This window comes from Lemur catta, chromosome 1 (genome assembly GCF_020740605.2).
Source record: "Lemur catta isolate mLemCat1 chromosome 1, mLemCat1.pri, whole genome shotgun sequence".
In the NCBI taxonomy this organism is placed as follows: Eukaryota; Metazoa; Chordata; class Mammalia; order Primates; family Lemuridae; genus Lemur; species Lemur catta.
In genome coordinates, this window is record NC_059128.1 from 234,241,056 (window position 1) to 234,269,051 (window position 27,996).

Below are 27,996 nucleotides of genomic sequence, written 5' to 3' on the forward strand. Positions count from 1 at the left end.
GTGTCTGATAAAGAGCTCCCATATCTAAGGGTCATGAGTAAGGGATGAAATCAAAGAGTAGCATGTGGTCATGCCCCAAAGCTAAATCTATCCATGGCTTTCTACAAATTCTCTTACTTTTTTTCACTTATTTTTTTCAAGTTAAAGGCAAACCTATCTTGTTGTTTATTGTTTTGTTTTTTTAATGGTTTAAGCTATTTAATTTTATTTCTAAGAAATCATTTCCCTTTGCTTTATGTGTTTGAAAGTCAAGAGAACCAGACTCTTTCCAGTGGGTCAGGACCTTGCTTTTCCTTCTCACCCTTGCCTATTACTTCCCCCTGCCTCTTTGCTCTGTGCACTGAGGGCACTGTCAGGCAGGGTGGGGAAGTCTTTGACCAATTTGCTTTGTTGCTCTCACACAGTGCACTCTGGATTCTTCAAGGCAGAGAAGAGAGCAAAGCAGAATAACCTGAACTTTCGACCTTTTAAATTCTTCCAGGCAGTTGAATTTGAAATGGAATACTTGCCAGCTATTTTCCATTTTCTTTTACTTGAAAGCCAATGAAAATATTATTCAGTCAGTGATAAGCTCATCAAAAGAGAGGCCCACTTCTCACATCAGGTGGATGAAGCACATCACAAGTCTATTCTCATGTGTGGGAGAACAGTAATAATGAATGACTCCTTTTATCATTAGAATAGGGTAGTGAATGAATCAATATATCAAATTAATAGAGTAGATAAGAAAGACATCTGGGCATTGGCATAAGAGCACTCTGGAAGGGAAAAAGCCTAGGGGTGGGTATCCCATAAAGGGAAAGTTAGGAGAGTATTAGTTAGAAGTAACCCGAATTTGATATGGAGGAGACATTTTCTTTTGGCTACTAACAACATTTTTTAATTATCTTTTTTTTTCTGAGAGAACACTTAGTGATCACATAATTGAGCATATCTTGTTCTCACAGACAAAAGCCAGAGCTTAGGTACATTGAATAACGCAGCAAAATTTTATGTAGTTTGTGTCAAAGCCACCATGCCAATTTGGGGAGTAAAGGTTCTTTCTCTAAAAGGCAGAGAGGACATCTGAATATGTACAAAAAGAGAACAGTGGGCTAGGATTTGGTTTATCTTCGTAGCTATTGGAATTTCATCATTTATCAAGTATTGATTATTTACCATGCTAGAATTACGTTAGGCAATGTGAGCTATAATTGTTTCCTTTGAAACATTTGGATAAAAGGATAATATCAGCTTGTCTTTCATTAATTCAATGGTATTATGTTCTCTTCCAATCAAATGTACTTCTCTAGGATGTATTACAGAAAGCTTTGGAAGATGTAGAAGCAAAACGTAAGAACCTTAAAGAGAAGCAGAGGTAAGGCATAAAGTTTTTTTGTTTGCAAGAATTCTCTGTGCTACGTTAAAGCAAATTCTGATTTCTAGTAGGTGGATTTGGTAGTTACTGTGACAATTTCTCTTTTTCAACTTGTGACATCTTATGGTATGAATCTTAATATGGTCAAGGTGCCCCAACCAAAATAAACAATGTAAAATATTTATAAAGTAAATAAATATTTACATGTACACGTATGTGTCTACATAATGTTAAAACTTCTTAAAAGAAGTTAAAAATTAGTTCAGCATTTGGTTGTTTGGGCTGATGAAGATGTCTGGATAAAGAAGTGAACTTCCAAGGGGATCAGGGTGACAACTTACTCTTCCTCTGTGTCCTTTGTCATTTAAATTCTAGAGGGTTAGGCCGGGCGCGGTGGCTCACGCCTGTAATCCTAGCTCTGGGAGGCCGAGGCGGGTGGATCGCTCGAGGTCAGGAGTTTGAGACCAGCCTGAGCAAGAGTGAGACCCCGTCTCTACTAAAAATAGAAAGAAATTATCTGGCCAACTAAAAATATATATACAAAAAAAAAAATTAGTCGGGCATGGTGGCTCATGCCTGTAGTCCCAGCTACTCGGGAGGCTGAGGCAGTAGGATCGCTTAAGCCCAGGAGTTTGAGGTTGCTGTGAGCTAGGCTGATGCCACGGCACTCACTCTAGCCCGGGCAAGAAAGTGAGACTCTGTCTCAAAAAAAAAAAAAATAAATAAATAAATTCTAGAGGGTTAGTCCTAGTTTCTTTATTGTCAAATAGCTTAAAATTTCAAATAGGAAATAATGTTAGTAATTATATATAGTTAAAATAAAAATAGCTAGGCTCTGTTAAAAATAAATAGTCATGTCGCTTTACGATGGGATACATTCTGAAAAATGTGTCATTAGGCTGTTTCGTCACTGTGTACTTACAGAAATGTAGATGGTATACCTACTACATACCTAGGCTATATGGTACAGCCTGTTGCTCCTAGGCTACAAGTCTGTAAAGCATGTTACTGCACTGAATACTGCAGGCATTTGTAACACAATGGTATTTGTGTATCTAGACATATCTCAACATAGAAAAGGTGTGGTAAAAATATGGTATTATAATCTTATGGGACCACCATCATATATGTGGTCTGTCATTAACCAAAATGTAATTATGCAGCACATGAATGAATTTTTATTTATAAGGTTGACTTGCTTTCTAACTCAGGTGCTAAACAAGTTAAACTGAAAATAATCACTGCTGTCCAAGTAAGGTTATACTTTGAAAACTACAGTATCTTTGAGAAATTATGTTTTAGGGAAGTATGATGAGTTTTCAACATCATTTTTGGTGAACTGTGCATTGACATATAAATATAACATTCCTCAAAACTTAAATTTGAAATGTTAATTATACACTTACCAAAATAAGTAAAATTTGAAATGTTATTTATACATTTATCAGAATATTTCAAATAAATGTCATAGTAATTTTAATTAAAAAGCAAAGTCCTCTCTCAAGACTTTAGAAAGGTCTAAAGAAAGAAGAAAAACTTTATTGAAACAACCTCACTGTATAAAAAGTTTATACAGTGACATGTATGAAGAGTTAGCAATCACTATTTTATTAGTCATAATGCCAGTTGCTATGAACTTGGTTTTGTAGTGAAATTCTGTTTTTTAAAAAATTTGAAGACAATCAGTATGCCACTTAATATTGCAGAGTGACTATGCCATATCCTGTAACACCCTGTTTAGGGCTGCCTTACTCAGTCAGTACTCTTTTTTGTTGAAGAGTTGGAATCTCATTATTGAGTATTGATTTTTTAGAAAATGTTTGATTCATGTATGTTTAACCTTAGATGCACATGCGTTTAATAAATACATAATATATTAACCCATGTCAAGAACTTCCTAAGAAAGTCTTATGTACTGTGTATATCATATTCACATAGAAGGACTGATAGAACTTTATCATTGTACTTTAATGATAGATGCAATTAATAAATCCTATAAGTATATTATATCAATTGTAATAGCACAGGGTCATGAATCTGAAAAGAAAAGGCCGTGTTTATGAAGGGAGGGGAGCTACAGGGTGAGCGAAGGGAAGAATTGTATTTAGTGCCATCCTTGGCTGGGAAAAGAAAAATAACATTTGTTATGCACCTAATCTGTTCCAGGTTTATATTTAACATTATCTCTTTTAGTTTTCACTGCATCCCAAGTGGCTAGGTAGGTATTATTCCTATTTTTCGGATGAGACAGAAAGTTTAAGAGCCTCATCCCTGGTCACGTGGTTGTTACAAAGACGAACCTGTGTTTGAAGCCAGGTCTGCCTCTCACATCCAGGCACTTTCATAGCTCCTCGCAGCCTCCTGTTACTATAGTTGTTTCCATCATAGTCTGCTATTGCTTGATTTCTATTTTTATAATTCTAATAGAAAAGTCATACAAAACATAATATAGAAGGTCAGAGTCAGAAAAATAGGAACTCATATCTGTTGCCCTTGTAAACTTGCTTTATTAACTTTTATTTACCTTTTATTCTGGAAAAGGTTAGAGAGAAAGCCAAAGAATATCTTTTGGCACATTCCAATCTATGTAGGATATTTGGAGACTTGAGAACATGCTGAAAGTTAGAAATTACATCCATTCTTGGAACTACCTAAAATTTAAAATATCCAAGTCATCATTGTTTCAAAAATCCTCTAATGTACATTAGAGCAGTTAACATTTGAGAACTCATTTGGCATTTTCTAGTTCTTATAAATTTAAACTGGCAGATTTGTTTTTGAGTCAAAGAATGTATGTGTTTGGTATAGGTATTGGCATCATATTTATACAGAATACTTGCTATACAGAGATACTGAGTGTAACCTACAAGGTTTTGTAAAATATTTGTGTATTTTTATACATTCCTTTGATGTTTACTTTCTGAGTTTAATTATTAGCAGTTTTGTAAATTATATTTTTATTTAATAAAAACACTTTTTAAAAACCTTTTCTAAATATAATTCTAGAGAATTAAAAAAAGCAAGAACACTCTCCCTGTTCTTTGGGGTGAACATAGAAAACCGAAGCCAAGCTGGAATGTTCATTTACAGTAATAACCGTTTGATCAAAATGCATGAGAAAGTGGGCCCACAGTTGAAGCTGAAGTCCTTGTAAGTATATTTTTGTTTTTAGATGCACAAGCAGGGAGAGGGAGGTTGCAGTGAGATTCTGTCTGTGGAGTGAGATGAGAGATTAATCATGATGGGAGCAGGTGTCATATTCTCTGTTCACCCTCCCTGTCAATGCACAGGCATTAATCTGCCTAATTTATAATATCAGTGAAGCTGCATGCATGCTCTAAGGAAAAAATCACACTTTGGTAAATTTTTTCAATGCATTCCTTGAGCAACTTGATGTTTTACCATTTCTTGTGCCATCTATTTAGGTTAAATTTTTAATGTTTTATCAATTTAAAAATAATGCAATCATATTTTTAAAATTTTAGAAGAGAAAGAAAAAAAAATGTATATAGTCTTGTAAAGCAATCCAGTTAACGTTTTGTGCAGTCCCTATATGTATGAGCTCTTGCCAGTTACCTGCATAAGCATATATTATTAAAGCTTTCCACCTTATTTAGATTCTAGAGTAATACATTCTGGTGCTTTCCCAGTGTTCTGAAATTCTACAAGCTGCTTTCATCATTTATGTGGAGTTCTGAATGGACAAACAGAAAAGGATAGACAAGATAACTGTGACCAGTAGAATGGGTTAGGGAAGCATTTATCATCTTGCTTCCTCAATCTCAAGGAATTAGCAATTCATTCATTGTTCATTCAACAAGCACTTACATTGCAGTGTCATGTGCCAGTGTGCCGGGCACTGTACAAAGCTCTGCAGACAAAATGGTCAAGACCTACTACCTTTGGCTAAGGAACTTGCAGTCCACTGAAAGGGACAAGCATATAAATGCACATTTTTTATGTTGTGGGAAAACAGCAAGAATGATCTTTTACAACTTCAGTTAGTTGACTCTCTGGCTTAAAACTCCAGTACATTCAGAATAGAACTACTTATCAAGGTGTCAGATCTGGCCTCTGCCTGGCTCTGAGACTCCCAGGTCCCTACTCTTATCCTATCCTTTCGCATTTCCTATTCCTCAGACCTAACCTCATTCCTGTATTAAGGCTTTGGCACTTGGAATTCCCTCAGCCTTGAACATCCTGTCCTCAGATCTTCTTACTGCTGGCCCAGGCGTGCCATTCAGCTATGAGCCTAAAGCCTAAAGTCCTCTCCACAGGAAAGTCCTCCCTGACTGTCTAATTAAAATTGGCCCCGCCCCTTACCCCATCCACCTGTCACTCTTTATGTATTACAGCACTTGTGTTATGTTCCTTATACCACTGATCATCTGAAATGGTCTTGTACATTTACCTGATTTTTAGCTTCATGACTGTCACTCTTCAGTACAAGAGAAACTTCAAAACCAGGAACCTTGTCTTTCTGGTTTATCGCTGTATTCCTAGTTCCTGGAACAGGGGCCAGGTGCTGAGCTTGAATGAATGAATGACTATTATGTTAGAGGTGAGCATCAGATGCAAAAAGAGCAGTTAGAAGGGGCAGTAAACCAAACTGGGGAAGTCAAGTCAGGCTTCCTGGAAGAAGTGGTGCCCAAATTTAGACTTACAGAATGAATAGGGAACACAAAGCAGGTTGGAAGAGGAAAGTGGTGAAAAACATGACAAGCAGGGGCCCCAAATTGAGAAGGCTTGACATGTGTGCCATGAAAAGGGCAGTGGGGGAGCCCTGAAGACTTAGACAACTGAATACTCTTTCCCCAAAGAGGTTATGTCACCAAGCAGAATATCCCAGCTATGTGCATCACATGCCACTAAGAAAGTGAGAAAAAAATAGAGTCAGATACTTGTAACCCTGTGGGGTAACCCAACCCTTATAGTCCCTTAGTAGAATTCATGGAGCACCTCGTGGTCCTCTGCAATAATGAGGAGAAACCCAACTTGAAAGTTGAAATGAGGACAAAGAAGGAGACTCTCTGGCCAGTGTCATTTAGAGGATTATGCCAGTTTGTTGCAGTAAGGCTCCATTACTGGCGTTTAATGCTAAAAGGCCTCTCCATCCTTCCTACCATGACTCCCCATGTAAGGTGATGGGTTTGGAAAAAGCGGTCATATTCAGAAATGATGTGCTAACGTGATTTTATATTATAGGACAGAACACACTTGGGATTACCGTAGATTTATTATAAGAAAATTGGGGCCGGGCGCAGTGGCTCACACCTGTAATCCTAGCACTCTGGGAGGCCGAGGCGGGTGGATGGCTCGAGGTCAGGAGTTTGAGACCAGCCTGAGCAAGAGCGAGACCACATCTCTACCAAAAATAGAAAGAAATGATCTGGCCAACTAAAAATATATATAGAAAAAATTAGGTGGGCATGGTGGCACATGCCTGTAGTCCCAGCTACTTGGGAGGCTGAGGCAGTAGGATTGCTTAAGCCCAGGAGTTTGAGGTTGCTGTGAGCTAGGCTGACGCCACAGCACTCAGTCTAGCCTGGGCAACAGAGCAAGACTCTGTCTCAAAAAAAAAAAAAAAAAGAAAGAAAATTGAGTACCTTATTAAATTTTGACATGGTTCAGACCAAGTAAATGAATTTATTTTTGAAAAATTGATTTCAAATGACCAGAATATATTGATTTTTTTATTCTTTAGCCAAATTGTACAAAATTTATATATGCATTTATTCTTTTAGACTTGGTGCAGGAGTGGTTGGAATTGTTAATATACCCTTGGAGATTATGGAACCATCCCATAATAAACAGGAATTTCTCAATGTCCAAGAATATAATCATCTACTAAAAGTCATGGGACAGTACTTGGTCCAGTACTGTAAGGACACCGGGATCAGTGAGTATTCAGTACTCATAGTAAGAGATACTTAAAGAAGGATCAACTTGTGTGGGTTCTTTAAGCTAAAGTGATTACATTGATTTAGGTAACAAATACCCAAAACCCAGAAAAGGAGTTCCTGCTTTAAAAACATAACAGAAGTGAGAAAGATGCCAGTTTCAGAATATTTCCTAGGATATCATATGAAAAAGAAAGCAGCAGATTAGAAATTGTCAGGAGAGAGCAGTCAGAGCAGTGTGAAGTGGCAGCTGACCATGGAGGAAGGAAGCAGAAGGTTGCTACAAATAGACTGAAAAACCCTTGGAGGACACTGATACTCCACCGTGTAAGAGCACATAGTCCCACGTAGACCTTAGCAGTTTTTATCACACTGTTATATCATGCCATGGAGTAATAACTATTGACCTTGGGTAACTGTAGATATGATAAGCTTTGTTATATTTCCCAATTCTTGAGTATATTATTTGAGAAAGATTTCAATTAAAAAATCACTAAAAAAAATTCTTTTTAAACTTAAAAAGATAAACTTCAGTTATCTGGAAAATGTGACTTATTCAAATCACATCACTCCTAGAAATACCTTAATGAGATGGTGTGCTATGCATTAATTAAATAAACTTTTTCTTAAGTTATGCAGACATAGAGCTTCATTTATGAAAAGAAATAGGCTACCATGTATTTGTTCAGTGATTTGCATGAAGTATGTATAATTCATGCATATCAAAAAATATGTCTCTATCCTTGAGACAAGTTAAAATTTTCTTATTGCTCCACCTGACTTTGTAACTTTAGAATATTTTATTTTCTTTCGTACTCACCCTGCTTGGACCTAAGATTTTCTCACCAGTGAAACAGGGAAAAGTGTAGGAACTCAGGGGAAAAAAATAAATGGAGCAATGAAGTTGAGGGGACAGATTTCCTACCAAAGTTGGATTTTCACATTGGGTCTATAATCTACTCAAAATGGGGCCTGTGACCAGTAGTGTCGGCATTACCTGGAGCTTGTTAGAAATGCAGGGAGCCCACCTGAGACCTGTTGAACTAAAATCTGCATTTCACAAGACCTCCAGGTGATTATTGTATAGACATTCAACTTTGAGAAGCTCTGCTCTGAAGAATATACACATGTAATTTTTTTTAGGATAGGCATACTTTTTTCACCAGTCTTTTTTTTTTTTTTTCAGAGACATGTTTGAAGTTACATTAAACCTAGAAATATTTACATTATTTGGCAGGGTTTGGATGTTTGTAGAAAACATAGAAAGGTATAAATATAAACATAGTATAAATTAAATGTCTATTCCTTGGTCTTTAAATCTTAGCATGACATAATACAAAAGGAAGATGTTAAGCATTTGAAAATTGTGAAACTTCCCATTCTTCTCATATCTTCTCTGTAATCTTTTCCTTGTCTTGCTCATCCTTAGAACAAGGAATTAAGTCCCCTGAAAGAGGAAGGCATTAAGTTTAAAAGTCATAGAAATTGTCTCCATCCAGCCCACACTTAGGAGAGCCATCTCAGTCCCCCTTGTGGGTGGAGCTTTCCCTAAGCTCCTTTGCCTGGTGTGTGGGCTCCCTCCCAACAATTGTACTCTCAACTCTAGGGTATCAGTTACCCAGTGCCCCCCTCCCTCTTTATGTAATTCTCCTGTCCTAGCTACCTAGTTTTTGTCAGAACCTTTACAATGGATGTAATAGAGTTCAAATAAATGTTATGTAGTTATTTTTATTATTACTGGTTAAGAACATACTGTTTTCCTAATTCCATAATTGTTCTATGAATTGATTTCGGGCTAGAGGACACGCTTACAAAAGATGTTCCTCAAAAGGAAGGCAGAGGATGGAGGAAGGATAGCAAGTATGTTGTGTATTTGTTCATAAATCTGGCAGCTTCATCCCAGACTTGAAACTAAATCAAGTAATCAGGGTCAGAACTGATATTTCAGTAACTTCTAAGGAGCTTGACCTTTGAGATCTTTACTTATTAATTCCCACAGGAATAACCAAAGTTACGTAATGCTTGACTAATATTCTGAAAGCCAGAATTACAGGGCACACAATTTTAGTGAAAAGTGTTTGGTAGATTTTTTTGCCTTATAAATAAAAGATGCAATCTTTATATTTGCTAAAAATCTGATGTGTTTTTATGAAAATTGGGCCCTTATAAAAATTGAATCAGCAGAAGTGGAGAGTTAATGACTTTATGTCATTTATCAAATCTGCATTTACTTTTGGCACAGTTAATGCTAAAAATCTCAGAAATATTTTTCCTGTGGTGAGTCTGACCTCACCTCACTGTCTGCTACTGTGTTTTCTAAAGTTTTATGTTCCTTACAATAAAATGGAAATAATAATCATCAGCTTTGGGGAGCAGGGAGAGAAGGAGAAAGAAAATATGGGGAAAAACATCAAATAAAATTTAGGTTTCCACAGAAAAAATTACGTAGAAATTTATTACTAAACTTTTCCAAAGTGTTTCAGAATTGAGCTGATGTGATAAAATGAAATCTATGATGTAATAAGCCTAACCTTTCCCAGCAGAATTCAAATCATAGTTCCTCAGTTGGCAAGGAGGCTAAAAGTCATTTAGTCCAGTCACCTTTAATCTCCTCTACCTCACTGCCATTTTAAGCCTGAATGAAGACCTCCCATGAAAGGATAATTGCTACCTCTTGAGGCAGCCTATGCACCTCCGCACAACTCCATTAAAAAATACGTCTTCATGTTAAATCCAAATCTACTTCTCATGTGTTTTTAATTCATTCAACTGTGCTAGGTGTGAGTGCTCTAGGACTAACAAATCAGACGTGGTCTGTCCTCTCTGGGAATGTGCAATCTAGGAGAGTGCTGTGGTCTGAGTGTTTGTGTCCTGTCAAAATTCGTATGTTGAAATTCTAACCCCCAAGATGAGGGTATTGGGAGGTGGGACCTTTCGGGGGTGATTAGGTTATGAGAGCACAGGCTTTGTGATTTGGATTAGTATAGTTACCAAGGAGTCCCAAAAGAGGCCCCTCACCCCTTCCACCATGTGAGGTTTAGAGTGAGAGGACACCCGTCTATGAACCAGGAAGCGAGCCCTCACCAGACTCTGACTCTACCAGTGCCTTGATCTTAGACTTCCCAGTGTCTGGAACTGTGAGAAATAAATTTCTGTTGTTTATAAGCCACCCAGTTGTTGTAGCAACCCAAATGGACTAAGATACAGGCTAACATAATTTGACAAACAGAAATAGGATTGGTGCCCAACAGAGAAGAATGAAAGCTGCAGAAGCCAGTGGCTGGGAGTCCACACTCTGTAGACTAAGGAAGGCCTCCCTGAGAAAGTGACATTTCCTAAAGGATGAGGAGAAGCTGGCCAGGCCTGCTTAGTTCTTACTGCTTGGGGCCATGGAGGATAGGCCTAAAGCCTTTCCAGATGACAGCCCTCCAGATATTTAAAGACAAGATTATATCTCTCTTCAGTCTTGTTTTATCTTGACTAAGATTTTCAAGTTTTACCACTGTTCTTCATTCAATGTGGTATTAAATGTAATCACAATTCTAGCATTGTATCACCTAGAAACAAAATATTCAGGATGAAACCTGAACAGCCTTAATTGAAATAGGATCATCATATTTCTTTTGAGTTGTTATAATCCTGTTGGTGGAGCCTAATAATATATTAACTTTCAGTAAGCACATATTGACCCTCAGTGTCTTTATTACCAAAGTTTTAAACAAAATTTTTAATGTATGTTGTTATAAAACCATACCGCTCTTTACTTATTTTTTCATAAGTGTTTTAAATTCTAGTGTAGAATCATACATTTATCCTTGATAAATTTTATCAACTTATCAGGCTCCATTCTTTCAGGTTGTCAGGTCCTTCTTTTGAATCTGATGCTGACTTCTATGAAATGTGTCATATCTCCAGATTTATGTAAAGTCTGGCTAGTGTTTTCTCTATGGTTTTATGTAAGTGTTGCACAGGACAGGAAAATAAAGCACTGTGGCTCCACCGGTGAACTCCACTGAGGTGAAAATGGGTGCATGGGGCACTGGGTGCGGATAATTAACCAATTGCAACTGTTCCTAGTTGTGTTGTCTCCTGACTCATATCAATTTCCCTGTTTGTGCATAATTTTGAAAGTAAGGAATAGTATTTGTTAGATGAATATTTTCTTGAAAAAGAGATAATGCTCTTGGACCTGGATATAGCTGGCTGCTCACACAAAATTGTTTCCCTTTTGATGTACTTTAGTCTCTAAAATCTCAGAAAGGCACTACAAGAAAAATGAAATATATTAATAACATCTCTGCTAGGGATGAGTGAGGAGGCTTGGGTAAATGTTAAAAGGTGAGAATGAGAGACAAGTTTATTTGAAGGTGCAGGCCCAGAAATAATACTTATCTTTTTTAAATTCAGCTTTTGAAGTTATGGATTTTATGATTTTATTTTAAGATATTGAGTTATAAATATGTTTTATGTTTTACCTTTAAATTTATTATGATGTTTTGGGCTAAATTTTGTCCTTCTCAAGTTTATACACTGAAGCCCTAACTCCCAGTACCTCAGAATGTGACTGTATTTGGAGATTGGGCCTTTAAAGAGGTAATTAAGTTAAAATGGAGTCTTTAGGGTGGGCCCTAATCCAGTCCAACTAGTGTCCTCATAAGAAGAGGAAACTTGGATACACACAGAGACACCAGATATGGGTACACACAAAGGAAAGACCATGTGAGGACAAAACAAGAAGGTGGCCATCTGCAAGCAGAGTATAAAAGCCTCAGAAGAAACCAAGCCTGCCAACAATGAGCCTTCAGAATAGTGAGAAAATATGTCTGTTTTTTAAGCCTCCCTGTCTGTGGTATTTTGTTATAGCAGCCCTAGCAAACTAATACACGTGGGGAATTTCAAAATTAGAATCAAAGAGATTATTATAATCAAACCCTGTAAACCCATTATCTATCTTTAACAATTATCAACTGAGTGAACTGGTTTCATCCATTCGCCCACTTACTCCCCCACAACTGGATTACAAAGGCAATTCCAGACACTATATAATTATATCCATAAGTATTTTAACATGTGTTTCTAAAAGTATTCCTTAAAAATCATAGTACAAATATCACACCTAAAAAATTATCAATACCTCCTTAACATCATAAAACATACAGTCTGTTGCTCATATTTCTGATTATCTTATAATACAATCCGTAAGGCCCCCTCTTTCTATGCTCTTTCCTGTCTCTTCCCCCCACTCTTGTTTCTCCTGTTTGTAGACTAAATCTAGACATAGTCTAGATTTTGCTGGCTGTAGTTTAACAGGTTCTTTCAGTCTGTTTATTTATTTTTTTTGTAAATTGGTAGAACGTAGACTAACAGTTTAATCAGATTCAAATGGGTTTTTGTCAAGATGCTTCCTAGGTGGTAGTATGTTCTTCCATCAGGAGGTTGATTGCCTCTCTTTTAATGATATTAGCGGTTAATGATCAATCAATGCTCAGATCCCCTAGGAATTCCAAAAAATGATATTCTACCCTATTTTCTTCCTTTATTAGCTCTAGTACTTAATATAAAAGAAAAACTTCTTTCGACCTACTATTTGGTTACCCATGTTGGTAATTTTACTATTTGACGGAAGCAGCAGAACTCCATACTACTAAGAAATTGCTTTGGATAAAAGCTTGATGTGAGAAGAATTGGAGGCACAATAAAAACATTAAAATATGATGTTAACATTTTGCCTAATTGATTTATATGGCATACATGTATACTGTGTTTAAAATCATTACTTCATGTCAGTCTCAGCAAATAGCAGAATGGTTCAAGAGTTCGTTGGATTGACTATTGAAAAAAAATCACATTCTTAGATTTTATCCATTTACATTGCTTTTGCCTGATAATTGGAATTATTACCATTGACACTTATGTTTCCTTTTCTCTCTGATTGTACTTGTATTATCATGATAATGACTTTTTTACATTTACAATGAAGTTTCTTGCTAAAATATCTCAGAAGATCTTACCCATATTGCAAATAAAATGCTAAAAAGTCTGGCACCTTTGTTTTGTCTGCCATTCAATATAAGTTGATTCTTATAGTTTGATTTTTCCCTGCCATATCTAAAGCAAGACCTCAAAACTCTCCTCATCAGCCTGGTTATGTGTAGTTTAGTAAAGAAGAGTAAGTTATATTTAATGACTCTGAATTTAAAACAGTGCAATCAGAGATCTAATGTACAACATAAGGACTATAGGTAATAAAATGTATATGGGATTCACAGTTTGGTAAACAGTTCAATTTACTGTAATAAAGCAGATCACAATGCATCTTTAACATGCTGAAATTCATTTCTTAAACATGTGTATGTAAACTCCTTGCGTTATGGCTTTAGTCACAATGGTAAGGAACATCTTTGAAAATCATGTTTTAAACACTTGCTTATGAAGTTCACAGATTGTTAAATGGTTTAATTCACTGTAATAAAGCAGCTCACAATGCTTCTTTGAAGTAAAAAAAATTGTACTGTATATGGGATTTACACTAAATGACTAGATTTTAGCTACTCTTGCCACAAAAACAAAACAAAAAATGGTAACCATGTGAGATGATGGATATGTTTATTTGCTTCACTATAGTAATCTTTTTACTCTCTGTTTGTATCCCATAACATCATGTTGTATACATTAAATGTACACAACAAAATTTATTTTAAAAATATTAACTCTTCCAATCCATAAAAAAATAAAATAATGTCATCAGAATTAAGCATAAATTATATTAATAAAAAATCAAATATGAATCTTTAGGCTTTTAAGAGCATTAAGTTAGTCAACGGTTTTCATGTATGTCTTGACTAATGTAAGAAGAGTCCTGGTAGAAAGACAGTCTATTCTAACCCAGGTGTCAGGCAGACATAGGTAGCTGACTAGGCTGTATTGCCCATGATAACAGAATTCTTTATTGATACGCTTTAAATCCATTTTTATGTCTGGTTTTGATTTCCATACTTTGGAAAGAATTTGGAATGTATCCAAAGGAAAGCGATGACTATGACTAAATAAAAATTTAAACTGAAAAAAGAAAGTAAAAGTTACTTCTTCCTGAGGAAAGAACCAGATAAAGCTTAATTTTCCTCAGTGTTGTTTTTGAAGGTTTGCTATAATGAGGCCTGTAATCCGCTCCCTCCTAGAGTCCATACACAGGATGAGGTGGTTCCAGACTGGGAGCCAAGATGCCCCAGGGGATCTCAGAGTATGCCAGGGAGTGCTTGACTTCCTAAGTCTACCAGTAATTGTCTAAAATGGCATCATGCCTTATACATATATATAAGCTACAAATTTTCAAATGTATGAAGATGTAGTTGTAGTAAAATATAAAATTATTCAGAAGTGTTATTTGTAATTTTTTTGTTGTCATATATTTTCTAAGGTGGGGGTGGTCTGAAATTTTTTTGCACCTTAAGGAGGTCCTCATACTTAAGAAGGTGGGTAACCACTGACAGGGAACAGGAGAAAATGGTGCTACATTGCCAGGTGAAATGATGAGGTTGACATTTAGAGTGAGTTGGACCAACTCTGCAGACTCCTGGAGTTTTTCAGTGGAGCCTACTGTGCTTACAGTAGAGTGGAGAAATGAAAATGTTCTCATAGCAGCTGCCACATGCTTCTGCCACTGACTGTGCCCATAACATGAGACTGTCCCAGCCCTGCTTGGGAGACCATCAAAGCTTTGCTTTGGTAGTTTACTATTGAATTTGATTGCTTCTGTCCTTGGCTAATTGATTCCTTGATGTCATTGTACATTCTATGGACAGAAATGAAACTGAAATCTAAGAAGATGTTGAATTTCTCCTGTCCTTAAGAGGCAAAATATAACTGTGAAAACTGCTCTTTTAGTTAATGGTTTTTGGCAAATTTTTAGTAAGTTATTGCACTATTTCCCATTATTTTTTTCTCATCTTAAGAGCTCATGAAAAATTAATCAGATTAATGTGACCATTAGGAATCTACCGAATAAAGTATTCCATACATAGGTAGCAGTAAATTGACCTTGCATAGCTTTTTTCTCAAAGAACTTGTTCTAGAAATTGAGATTTTAATTGTGTGCATTAATTCCAGATTATCTTATTAATTTAACAAGCTTGTTCTTCAAACAAAAGTCTTGAGATATATATTATGTTATAATTTTGAATATTAGCTGTGTGTTTTCAGCCATTTATTTTTCACAGTAATAAACTGAATTTTTGAATCAGCTTATCTTGAGGATGTTAAAATAATAATATAATTTTGGAATTAATAAATTTTGGGTCATCTGCATGACTCTTCATAGGTGGATAGAAATATTTAAAATATATTTTAAAAAGTTGATTACTTTTTCAAGTTTTGAAATTTTACTGTTCTTAATTCTAGGTGAAAGGGCAATTTTAAAACCATTAAGACACATTAACACAAACATCAGTTATTAAAACCATATATTAAAAATATTTATAATTATATACCATTCTGTTAATGAAGGCCAACCTAAAACAATAAATTATTATTGTTATTAGTTTTACCATTTCTTGCCAGAGTAGGGTAGATAAGAATTTTTATAAATGCAAACTCTTAGCCTGTAGTGCCCTGCACATGCAGTTTGGAAAATGTCAGTAAATGTATAGCTTCCAATCATCACTATCATTTTGGGATATATATATTTTGAATAGAAAGAAAGTGAAGGTAACTGTGTAAATCTCTATGGACTAAGTAACATATAAAAGAAAATAGAAACTGATGTGATATGTTTCCTCCTACTGCCATGCCTCTGGTCGTCTTTGCAGCTGAAACATTTACCGAACCTTCAGGATCCACTCTGTAGAAAATTTGTTTTAATAATACCAGAAGCACAAATGCAAGTTGTGCATGTTGACGTATCTTCTATCTGAGGGAAAATAGTCAAGGTTCCATTAGCAGTTAGCAAAAACTACACTTCTGATCCGCAAAATAAAAAACAAAAAATTTTGGTTGATTTCTTTGCCCTGTTATCTGCCTTATATGTTGTAATGTCTGTCTTCTGTCAGGTCTGGTCTTTAGATATTTGGGCTAGTAAATTTTCCATTTCTGCCTTCAATAGGCAGTAGTTCTTAGTAGCATTTACTCCTGCAAGTAAACATTAAGCTCCGTGTCTTAGCTATTGTAAACAAGATCCTAAGCGTAACCACTGTCTTCAAGGATTTTACTATCCAGAGGGGAAAATAGGCATAAAGTGAATTAAATTATAATGTGTAAGTGTTTAAGAGTAGTGTGATCACAGAGCAGGGAGGGAGAGGATTACTCCACCCTTAAGGAATGTGTGTTCATGTTCTTAACAGCCTAGTAGTTTTACCACTTTAAAATGTTTGTGTTGGGGATCACAGTTGATAATCATCTTATAAGTTAGCTGGGTTGTATTAACTGTTTTAGTTAATGTTTTTGGGAAAAGAAATTATTTCACCTTCATTTGATCCCAGACAACACATTAATGAGGTGTTTTGTCAGGAAAAGCAGCGGCAACATTTTTTGAGGGCTTGTTAGGTGCGGGATACTGAGCTGCATGTTGAGGACATGCAGAATTATAAAGCACAGTTCCTTTGGAAAGGTGTGGCCTTCATGGGAAAGTAACATTTAGAGAGGGCAAGTACAATACAGCAGCAACTTAAATTTCTGTAGGGCTCCATAGTGTTTTTTTTTCCCTGCCATTTTTTTTTATTGTGGTAAAATATACATAACATAAATTTTACCATCTTAACCATTTTTAAGTGTGCAGTTCAGTGACATTGAGTACATTCACATTGTTGCGCAACCATCACCACCATCCATCTCCAAAATCCTTTTCATCTTGCCAAACTGAAACTCTATACCACAGAACAATACCACAGCTCCATTCCCCTCTCCCTCCATCCCCTGGCAACCACCATTTTACTTTCTATCTCTATGATTTTGACTATTCTTATTACCTCAGATGAGAGGAACCATATAGCACCTGTCTTTTTGTAAGTGGTTTATTTCACTTACAGTAGTATCGTTAGGGTTCATCCATGTTGTAGCATATGTCAGAATTTTCTTCTGTTTTAAGGCTGAATAATATTCCATTGTATGTATTTACCACATTTTGCTTATCCATTTATCTGTCAATGGACATTTGGATTGCTTCCATGTTTGAGCTATTGTGAATAATGTTACTATGAACATGGTTGTGTAAATTTCTCTGAGATCCTCTCTTTTTTAAAGCAATTTTCAAGTAAATAATATATTATTAGTCACTATAATAGACAATAGATCTCTTGAACTTATTCTTCCTAAGTGAAATTTTGTATCCTTTGACCAGCATCTCTCCAAAACCCCTCCCCCAGTCTCTGGTAACCAGCATTCTTCTCTCTGCTTCTATGAATTCTGTTTTTTAGGATTCCACATATAAGTTAGATATGCAGCATTTTTCTTTCTGTGCCTGACTTATTTCAATTAACTTAATGTCCTCCAGGTTCATCCATGTTGCTGCAAATGACAGGATTTACTTCTTTTTAAAGGCTGAATAGTATTTCATTGTTTGTGTATACTACATGTTCTGAAACCCTTCATCCACTGATGGACATTTAGGTTGATCCCATGTCTTAGCTATTGTAAATAGTGCTGTAGTGAACATGGTACTACAGATACCTCTTCGACATACTGATTTTATTTTCTTTAAATGTGTACCCAGAAGTGGGATTGCTGTATCATATGGTAGTTCTATTTTTAATTTTTTGAGGAAATCGCCATACTGTTTTCCTAATGGCAGTACTAATTAACATTCCCACCAGCAGTGTGTAAGGGTTCCCTTTTCTCTACATCTTCACCTACACATATCTTTTTTCTCTTTGATAGTAGCCATACTAACAGGTGTGAGGTGATATCTTATTGTGGTTTTAATTTGCATTTCCTTGATGCTTAGTCATGTTGAACATTTTTTTCCCATACCTGTTGACCATTTATATGTTGTCTTCTGAAAATTGAGACCCTGCTGTAGTTTCTTTTGAATGTATACCTAGAAGTGGAATTGTTAGATCATGTGTTAATTCTATTTTTAATTTTTTGAGAAACCATCATACTCTTTTCACAGTGGCTTCACCATTTTACATTCCCACCAACAATGTATAGGGGTTCCAGTTTCTTCACATCTTCACTAACACTATTTTTTGGTTTTTTTTTTTTAATAGTGGCCATTCTAATGGATGTGAAGAAGTAAGTGGTCATTGTACTTTTGATTTGCATTTCTCTAATGATTAGTGATATTGAGCATCTTTTTTTTAATTTTAAGAAAATATGCATTCCCCAAGGATGGTACACATTTCTTTCTTTCTTTCTTTTTTTTTTTTTTTTGTAGAGACAGTGTCTTGCTATATTGCCCAAGCTGTACTTCAGTGGCATGGTCATAACTCATTGCAGCCTTGAACTCCTGGGCCTGGGCCTGGGAGATCTTCCCACCTCATCTTTCTGAGCATCAGGACTACAGGAATGTGACACCATTTCCAGCTAATTTTTTGTAGAGAGTGAGGTCTCACTATGTTGTCCAGGCTGGTCTCAAACTCTTGGCCTCAAGTAATCCTCCCACCTTGGCCTCCCGGAGTGCTAGGATTACAGGTGTGAACCACTGGGACCAGCCTTGAGTATCTTTTTTTATGGGCTTATTGGCTATTTGTATATTTTCTTTGGAAAAGTATCTGTTCAAGTTCTTTGACCTTTTTGAATTGGATTTTTTGTTCTTGAGTTTTTTTATTTCTCCACATATTCTGGATATTAATCTCTTATTAGATATATGACTTGCAAATATTTTCTCCCATTGTGTGGGATGCCTTTTTACTTTGTTTTACAGTGGATGTGTTTATGAACAATTGTTCTTTTTATTTTCATGAGTACCAGTTTGTCTGTTTTTTTCTTTTGTTGTCTGTGCCTTTAATGTTGTATCCAAGAAATCATTGCTAAATTCAGTGTCATGAAGCTTTTGCTCCAAAGCTCTTTCTCTACAAATTTTATAGCTTTAGGTCTTAAATTTAGCTTGTAGATTAAGTTTGACTTAAATTTTTGTATATGGTGTTAGGTAAGGGTACAGCTTCATTCTTTTGCATGTGGATATCCAGTTTTCCCAGAAAATAATGTCTTTTCTCCATTGAATGATCTTGGCATCCTTGTCAAAAATGATTTGTCCATATTTGACTATGTAGACGTTTATTTCTAGATTCTCTGTCTATTGGTCTATATGTCTGTGTTCATGTCAGTGCCACACTGTTTAAATTACTGTAGCTTTAGTCAGTTTGGAAATTAGGAAGTGTGAGTTCTCCAGCTGTTATTATTTTTCAGTATTTTTTTTTTTTTTTTTGCTCTTCAGGGTTCTTTTAGATTTCATGTGAGGATTAGGATGAGTTTTTCTATTTCTGCAAAAAGAATGACATTGAGATTTTCATGGGGATTGCATTAAATCTGAAGATCGCTTTGAGTAGTATTGACATCTTAACAATATCAAGTCTTCCAGTCTATGAACATGAGATACCTTTTTATTTATTTATGTCTTCTTCAATTTATTTCAGAAATATTTTATAGTTTTCATTGTATAAGTCCTTCACCTTTTTGGTTAAGTTAAATTCTAAGTATTTATTATTTTTGGTGCCTTTTTAAATGGAATTGTTATCTTAAATTTCTTTTCAGATTGTTCATTGTTAGTATATAGAAATACTACTTGAATTTTGTATGTTTACTTTGTGTCTTGCTACTTTGCTGAATTTATTTATTAGTTCTAACAGGTTTTTTTAAAAAAATTGTGTGACATATTTAGGGTATTCTACATATAAGATCATATAATCTGTGGAGAGATAATTTTATGTCTTCATTTCTAATTTGGATGCCTGTTCGTTTTCTTGCCTAGTCACTAAGACTTCTAGTAGTATGTTGAAAAGAAGTGGTGAAAATGGGAAACTTTGCCTTATTCCTGATATGAGAGAAAAATCTTTCAGTTTTTCACCGTTGAGTATATTCACTGTGGATTTTTAATATATGGCTTTTATTGTGTTGAATTAATTTTCTTCTAATCCAAATCTGAATTTAATCACATAATTTTTCTACTTCAGTTAAGGTGATCATGTAGGTTTTTTTTGGTCTTCATTCTCTTAATGTGATCTATTACATCGATTTTTTGCATGTTGAACCAGGAATAAATTCCACTTGGTCATGAGGTATAATCCCTTGAATATGTTGCTGAATTCAGTTCACTAGTATTTTGTTGAGAAGTTTTGTATCTCTTTTTTAAATTTCAAAATATTAAGGGAGTACAAATGTTCTTGTTACATGGATATCTTGTAAAGTGCTTAAGTCATGGTTTTTAGTGTGTCCATCTTCAGAATAGTGTTCATTATACCTGATATTTAAGTTTTTATCCCTCATACCTTCCCATCCTGCCCCCTTCTTGGTTGCTAATGTCTTTTACATCTCTTTGTGCCTGTGTGCACCCGTTGTTTAGCTCCAAATTATTAGTGAGAACATGTGGGTGTTTGTTTTTCTACTCCTGAGATGGTTCATTTAGGATAATGGTCTCTAGTTCCATCCAAGTTGCTACAAAAGACATTATTTCTTTCCTTTTTATGGTTGAGTATTACTCCGTGGTATGTAGATACCACATTTTCTTTATCCATTCATGAATTGATGGGCGCTTAGGTTGATTTCATATCTTTGCATTTGTGAATTGTGCTATTATAAACATTCACCTACAAGTGTATTTTTGATAAAATAACTTCTTTTCCTTTGGACAGATACCTAGCAGTGGGATTGCTAGATCAAATGATAAGTCTGTATTTATTTCTTTGAGGAATCTTCATACTGTTTTCCATAGAGCTTGTACTAATTTGCAGTCCCACCAACAATATATAAGCATTCCTTTCTGTCTGCATCCATGCCAACATCTATTATTTTTTGACTTTTTAATAACAGCCATTCTGACAATGGTGAGGTGGTATCTCATTGTGGTTTTAATTTGCATTTCCTTGATGATTAGTGATATGGACCATTTCTTCATATGTTTTTTGGCAATTTGTCTATCTTCTTTTGAAAAACTTCTGTTCATGTCATTTTCCCCCTTTTTGATGTTTTTTTTTTTTTTCTTGTTGGTTTATATGAGTTCTTTGTACATTCTGGATATTAGCCCTTTGTCACATGTATAGTTTGCAAGTATTTTCTCCCATTCTTTAGGTTTTCTATTAATTCTGTTATTTCCTTTGCTGTACAGAAGCTTTTTAATTTTATTAAGTCCCATTTATTTATTTTTGTAGTTGCTATATTTGACTTTGGCGTCTTACTCATAAATTCTTTGCCTAGGATAATGTTGAGGAGAGTTTTTCCTATATTTTCTCCTAGGATTTTTATGGTTTCATGCCTTATATTTAAGTCTTTTATCCATCTTGAATTAATTTTTATACATTCTGAGAGAAAGGGATCAGTTTCATTCTTCTGCAGATGACTATGCAATTTTCCCAGTACCATTTATTGAATAGGGTGTTCTTACCCCAGTGTATGTTTTTGTCTGCTTTGTCAACAATTAATTGGTTGTAGCTATTTCTGGGTTCTCTATTATGTTCCATTGGTCTATGTGTCTACCTTTATACCAGTACCATACTGTTTTGGTTACTATAATCTTGTCGTATAATTTAAAGTCAGGTAATGTGATCCTTCCAGATTTGTTCTTTTTCCTTAGGATTGCTTTGGCTTTTCAGGTTCTTTTTTGGCACATATGAAGTTTAGGATTGTTATTTCTAGGTCTGTGAAAACTGACATTGGTATTTAGATGGGAATCGTGTTGAATCTGTATATTACTTTGGGCAGTATGGACATTTTAACAATGTTGATTTTTCCAATCCATGAGTATTGGATGTTATTCTGTTTGTTTATGTCATCTATGATTTCTTTCATGAGTGTTTTGTAGTTCTGCTTGTAGAGATCTTTCACCTCCCTGGGTTAAGTATATTTCTTTGCAGCTATTATAAATGGTATTCAGTTCTTGATTTGACTCTCAGCTTGAGTATTGTTAGTCTGTAGAAATGCTACTGATTTGTGTATCTTGATTTTATAACTTGAGACTTTACTGAATTTATTTATCAATTCTTGCAGTCTTTTGGTGGAGTCTTTATGGTTTTCTGGATATAAGATTGTATCATCATTAAACAAGTATAGTTTGCCCTCTTCTTTCCTGATTCCTTTATTTCTTTCCCTTGCTTAATGGCTCTGTTTAGAACTTCCAGTAATGTTAAATAGAAGTGGTGATACTGGGCACACCCTTATCTTCTTCCAACATTTCAAATGCTCTCCACCATTTCCTTATTCAGTATGATGTTGGGTGTGAGTTTGTCGTACATGACTTTTATTATTTAGAAGTGTGTTCTTTCTATGCCTGGTTTGTTGAGGGTTTTTATCATGCAGTGGTGCTGGATTTTATTGAATGCTTTTCCTGCGTCTATTGAGAGGATCATTATTTTTGCTTCTGTTTATGTGGTGAATTGCATTTATTGATTTCCATATGTTGAACCATCCTTGTATTCTTAGAATGAAACCCACTTGATCATGGTGAATTATCTTTTTGATGTGCTATTGAATTGGTTTGCTAGTATTTCATTGAAAATTTTTACATCTAAGGATATTCATAAGGATGTTGGTTTGTAATTTTCTTTTTCTGTTGTGTCCTTTCCTGGCTTTGGTATCAGTGTGATACTGGCTGAGTAGAATGAATTATGAGAGATTTTCTTCTTTTTAATATTATGGAATAATTTCTGTAGAATAGGTACTAGTTCTTCTTTAAAGATCTGATAGATTTTGGCTGGAAATCTATGTGACCCTGGGATTTTTTTGTTGGGAGAATTTTTATTACTGGTTAAATCTTGCTGCTCATGATTGATCTGTTTGGGTTTTCTGTTTCTTCCTTATTTAGACTTGGGAACTTTGTGTTTCCAGGAATTTATATATTTCCTCTAGGTTTTCTAATTCATGTGTATGGAGGTTTTCATAGTATTTTTGGATGATATTTTGTATTTCTACAGTATCAGTTGTAATGTCTCTTTTTTCATTTCTGGTTGAGTTTATCTGGGTCCTTTCTTTTTCTGGTTAATCTGGTTAGTGCTCTATTGATTTTGCTTATCTTTTCAAATAACTAATTTTTAGTTTGATCGATCCTTTGTATTTTATTTATTTTTTGGGCTTACATTTTGTTTAGTTCTGCTCTGAACTTCATTATTTCCTTTCTCCAGTGGGCTTTGGGTTTGTTTTGTTCTTTTTTTTCTAGTTCTTTGAGATGTGACATCAGGTCGTTAATTTATTATATTTCTGTCTTTTTGGTGTAGGCATTTAAGGCTATGAATTTTCTCTTTAGGACTACTTTTGCTGAATCCCATTGATTTTGGTAGGTTGTATGCCCTTTGTCATTCATTTCAAGGAATCTTTTGATTTCCGTCTTAATATCATTAATGACCCAATAATCGCTCAGTAGCAGGTTGTTTAATATCCATGACTTTGTGTAAAATGAGTGTTTCTCTTGGAGTTGATTTCTAGTTTTATTCCACTGTGGTCTGAGCAGATACATGATATGATTTCTATTTTCTTTTAATTTGTTAAAACATGTTTTGTGGCCTAAGATATGATCAATCTTGGAGAATGTTCCATGTTCTAATGGGAAGAATATGTATTCAGTAGTTTTGGGGTAAAATGTTCTATAAATATCAGTTAGGCCCATTTGTTCTAGAGTCTCATTTAAATCCGATGTTTGTTTATTTACTTTCTGCTTGGATGATCTGTCTAGTTCTGTCAGTGGTGTATTGAAATCCTTGGTAATTACGGTGCTGCTGTTTATCTCTTTGCATAGACCTAGTAGGATTTGCTTTATGAATCTGGGTACTTTATGTTAGATGCATAATATTGAGGATTATTGTGTCTGGGTGAATTCCTCCCTTTACCATTGTACACTGACCATCTTTATCTTTCTTTACTGTTTTTGGTTTCCATTTGCATGGAATATTTTTTCCCATCAGCAATACTTGGGTTGTATTTTTTCATCCATTCACTAGCCTGTGTCTCTTCAGTGGGGCATTCAGAGCATTCACATTGATTGATAGAATTGGTATGTGGGATGCTGTTCTGTTCATCCTGTTATGTAGTACCTTTTGCCTTGTTTTACTTCTTATGCTGTTGTTTCATGTGAGCTCTGAGCTTTAGCTTTTGGGTGGTTTTACTCTGGTGGCTTGCCCGTGATTATACAGCTAATATGTGACAGAGCCAACATTCAGATCTATGGTTATTTTTTGATCTACAACATCCCCCTGCCTTGCTATAGTAAAGACTAAATAGTGAATGTGGAAATCAGAGAAGCAAAGCCTCATAAGCCCTTCCAGCTACTGGAGAATAGTGCATTAGGATCTAGTGTGCAAAGAAGCAGAGTATGAGATGGACCAAGACTAAAAACTGGACAAAGAGCAGAAACTGAGTGCCTGAATTGAAAGCCCAAAAAGCATAGTCCAAAAGAAAACTTGGGGCAAGAGCAACTAGGAATTTTATGAGAGAGACCTAGGAATTGGTAAGGTGTGCTTTCAGCCTGGCCCAACCAAAAAGTCCCTTTTCAAGGCTGAGTACCCCCTTTGCTGGTCTTAGAGGCCCATAGCTTTCTAAGCATAAATTTTAACAGGAAAAGTAAGGTATAAGGTCATTTATTTGTGGTTTTACAGATTACATAACTGTATGTTAAAGTTGTTGCAAAACTTGCCTTATTTAATATATTTCCAAGATTTATATTTTAGAACACACTTTATAGTGATGACAACATTCTGTATCTGCCACATTTTAAGAACTCAGTAGCCACATGTGGCTTATGGTTGGTTAGTGGTTACCATATTGAACAAAACAATAAAGCATGGATTCTTTAAAAAAAAAAACTTTAGATAATATACACACATGTAGAAATATTTGAAGTGTTAAGAAAGGTAAAAAGTGAAAATTATTTTCCCTTGCCCTCCTCTCAATTGTCTCTGCTCTAAAGATATCTACTGTTAAAACTTTCTTTTGTATCCATTCAGAAAAAGAAAAGTATGTCCATCATAATTATATATGCATATGCTTTTTAAAAACTACAAAAATTAATTATAGTAGGGATGCTGTTTTAAACCTTTTTTTAAAAAGATGAAAATTATATTTTGCAGATATTGATGCAACACTGAATTTAGCTCTACCTCCTTCTTTAAAAGTTGCCTGATGTTGTATTGATTGGGAATGGAATTTGTCAGTTCTTTATTCATAGGATTTTCCATTATTTCCAGTTTTTTACTATTTAAACAATGCTATAATATACATGGCCATTTATGTATATAGGGAAAATTCCTAGCAGTACAATGGCTACATCAAAGGATAACACAGCCTCTTAAAGAGGACTCCCTAGTGGTCCTTCATAATATTTGCTATTTCTAAGCAAGGAAGGTGTACAGAATTTGGAATTAGGGTAGAGCATAAACAGTGAAGACTGGAAGGAAAAGAAACCAGAGATAAAGGTTAAAAAAGAAACTCTGGCTGTGAGATAGGAATGATAAATATTTGTATCAATAATTTTAAGGGTGGCCTTTAAAGTTTAATCAGTACAGTTTACCCTGGGAATACTTTAAAATAATGCTTTAAATGTCAAAATGTTTTATTGCAACAAAAAAGTATAACCTTTTTTTATAACTGTTACTGTCTTTGATTTTATTATAAAGATATTGCATGTAATTTGGAAAATGTAAGAAAAAATAAAACGCAGATTTCATTCATCATATCACTACTCAGAGATAACCAATATTATTTTAATGTATTTTTGTATATGTATTAGTGCTTCATTGAGATCATACTGTATATACATATATTTATATCCAAAATTTTCTATGCTAATCATCTTGATCATGCTGATTTTCTTTCATTCATTATTCTTTGCTTGCTTTTTTTTTTTAGGTAATAGAAATTTAACCTGGTTTTGGAATGAATTTGGATACCAGAATAGCAAGGACGCGGATAAACCTTTAGATTCTATTCAATATCAAAGAAGACAAGCCATGGCCATCCCATTCATCATACAATGTGGTAAATTTTCAGTTCTATTCTAATTAGCAAATATTAATGAGTTCCTAAATATGGAAGTTACTGGGTTAAGAAATGGGGGACAAGGGAGAAGAAAATGGGTAAGACATGGTTGTTGCTTTCAAAGAGGTTACAGTCTAGGACAGAGGTTAAAGTAAGCATGAAAATAATTATAGAGAAAAAGAAGGTAAATGATGTAATAGAGGCAGAGTTCTTTGAGGGTTCAAAGAAAAGGATGGGGATTAGTAGAGGCAGGATTTTGTGACAGTAGAATTTGTGATAGTTTTTAAAATAGAATTTTGATAGGCAGAGATGAATCATAGGGAATGTGAGTTAATTTCAGGTCTATACTTCACCTAAATTTCTGTGGTAGAGTAATAGAAACAACCATGTTTTTATTTTTAATATTTAAAACTGTGTCTAATACATAGCACAAATTTAATAATTGACCAACTGAATGAACAATGAATAAATAATAAAAGACAAAAATATTAGGTTGGGTAAACATATTAGAGACCTTTGAATGCCAGGGTAAGTTTTTACTTTGATAAGCAATGAGGAAGCACTGGAAGTTTTTCAATAGTGGATAGCATCATTTGAATCATTGAGTGCTTATTGATGTGTTTTCTAGCCACTATTCAAAGGATTATGGAATTAAAGACAATCTCTACTATCTGCAATGAACACTCCATTGGAGAAAACAGACAAACAAATAAAAAAGCACCCTATAGTGTGTAAAACTCTATACAGCACCTCCCCAGCATTTTGCCTGGGAGTATTGCAAGGAGTACCCGACTGGCCAGATTAACCTATAGTAAGATCACTGTGGCAGCTCAATGAAAGATGAGCTAGTGGAGGGCTGGCACAATGGGAGGGGTCAGACCTCTGGAGAGACACTGTTGTAATCTAGGATCCAGGTGAGGAATTGTAAATGTCTAAATTAAGGGATAGCAATGAGAGTTAAGAAGAACATACATGAAAGATATTTAGAAGTTGTAATTGAATATATTAATGACAATATGTGACAATTTATTGGTTAATAAATATAATAGCTAATAATTACTGTGTTTTTGAAATGTGCCAGGTAGTGTTATAATTCAATCTCCAATACCCCCAAGTGCTGTATGAAATTGGGCATATTATTTAACTTCTTTCAACTGCAGTTTCCTCAAATATAAAATGAGATTAATACTTGTAGCTATATCATAGAGTTGTAAGAATAATATAATTTAATAAATGTAAAGTTTACTAAGTGCTTATGATAGTGTCTAGCAATATTGTCTTTTACCATTATTATAATGATGTCATTTCATCCTCAATAACCCTTTTAGATAAGTAGTACTAATATAGTCTCTTTTTACAGATAATGATACTGAAACATAAGAAGTTAAATAATTTGTCCAAGATCATAGGGGTAGTAAGAGATGGAGCTGTTCAAGTTCTTAACCTTTGTGCAAACTTCCTCTGCCTTAGACAAACAAAGGCAAGTGTTTACCTAAGAGCCATTAGCAGTGAGTCTGGAGGGAATTCAGAATTAAACTGAAGTGTAGCCTGGAGAGAGTAGTGTGCCTCTGTCCTAAAGGCAAAGAGGGACTGTAAGGGGAGAATGGGCAAAAGAAATCCGAAACTGTGGAC

The 27,996-nt window shown here is 34.9% G+C and overlaps 1 protein-coding gene across 1 annotated transcript in view; it reads left to right on the forward strand.

Annotated features, from left to right (window-relative positions):
- The window catches only part of MORC1 (MORC family CW-type zinc finger 1), a 168,629-nt gene that overhangs the window by 61,653 nt on the left and 78,980 nt on the right, over nucleotides 1-27,996 (forward strand). The window contains 4 exon segments of the mRNA XM_045566120.1: nucleotides 1,293-1,357; nucleotides 4,364-4,507; nucleotides 7,102-7,256; nucleotides 26,236-26,364. Of these exon segments, the coding sequence (XP_045422076.1) occupies nucleotides 1,293-1,357; nucleotides 4,364-4,507; nucleotides 7,102-7,256; nucleotides 26,236-26,364 (493 nt within the window).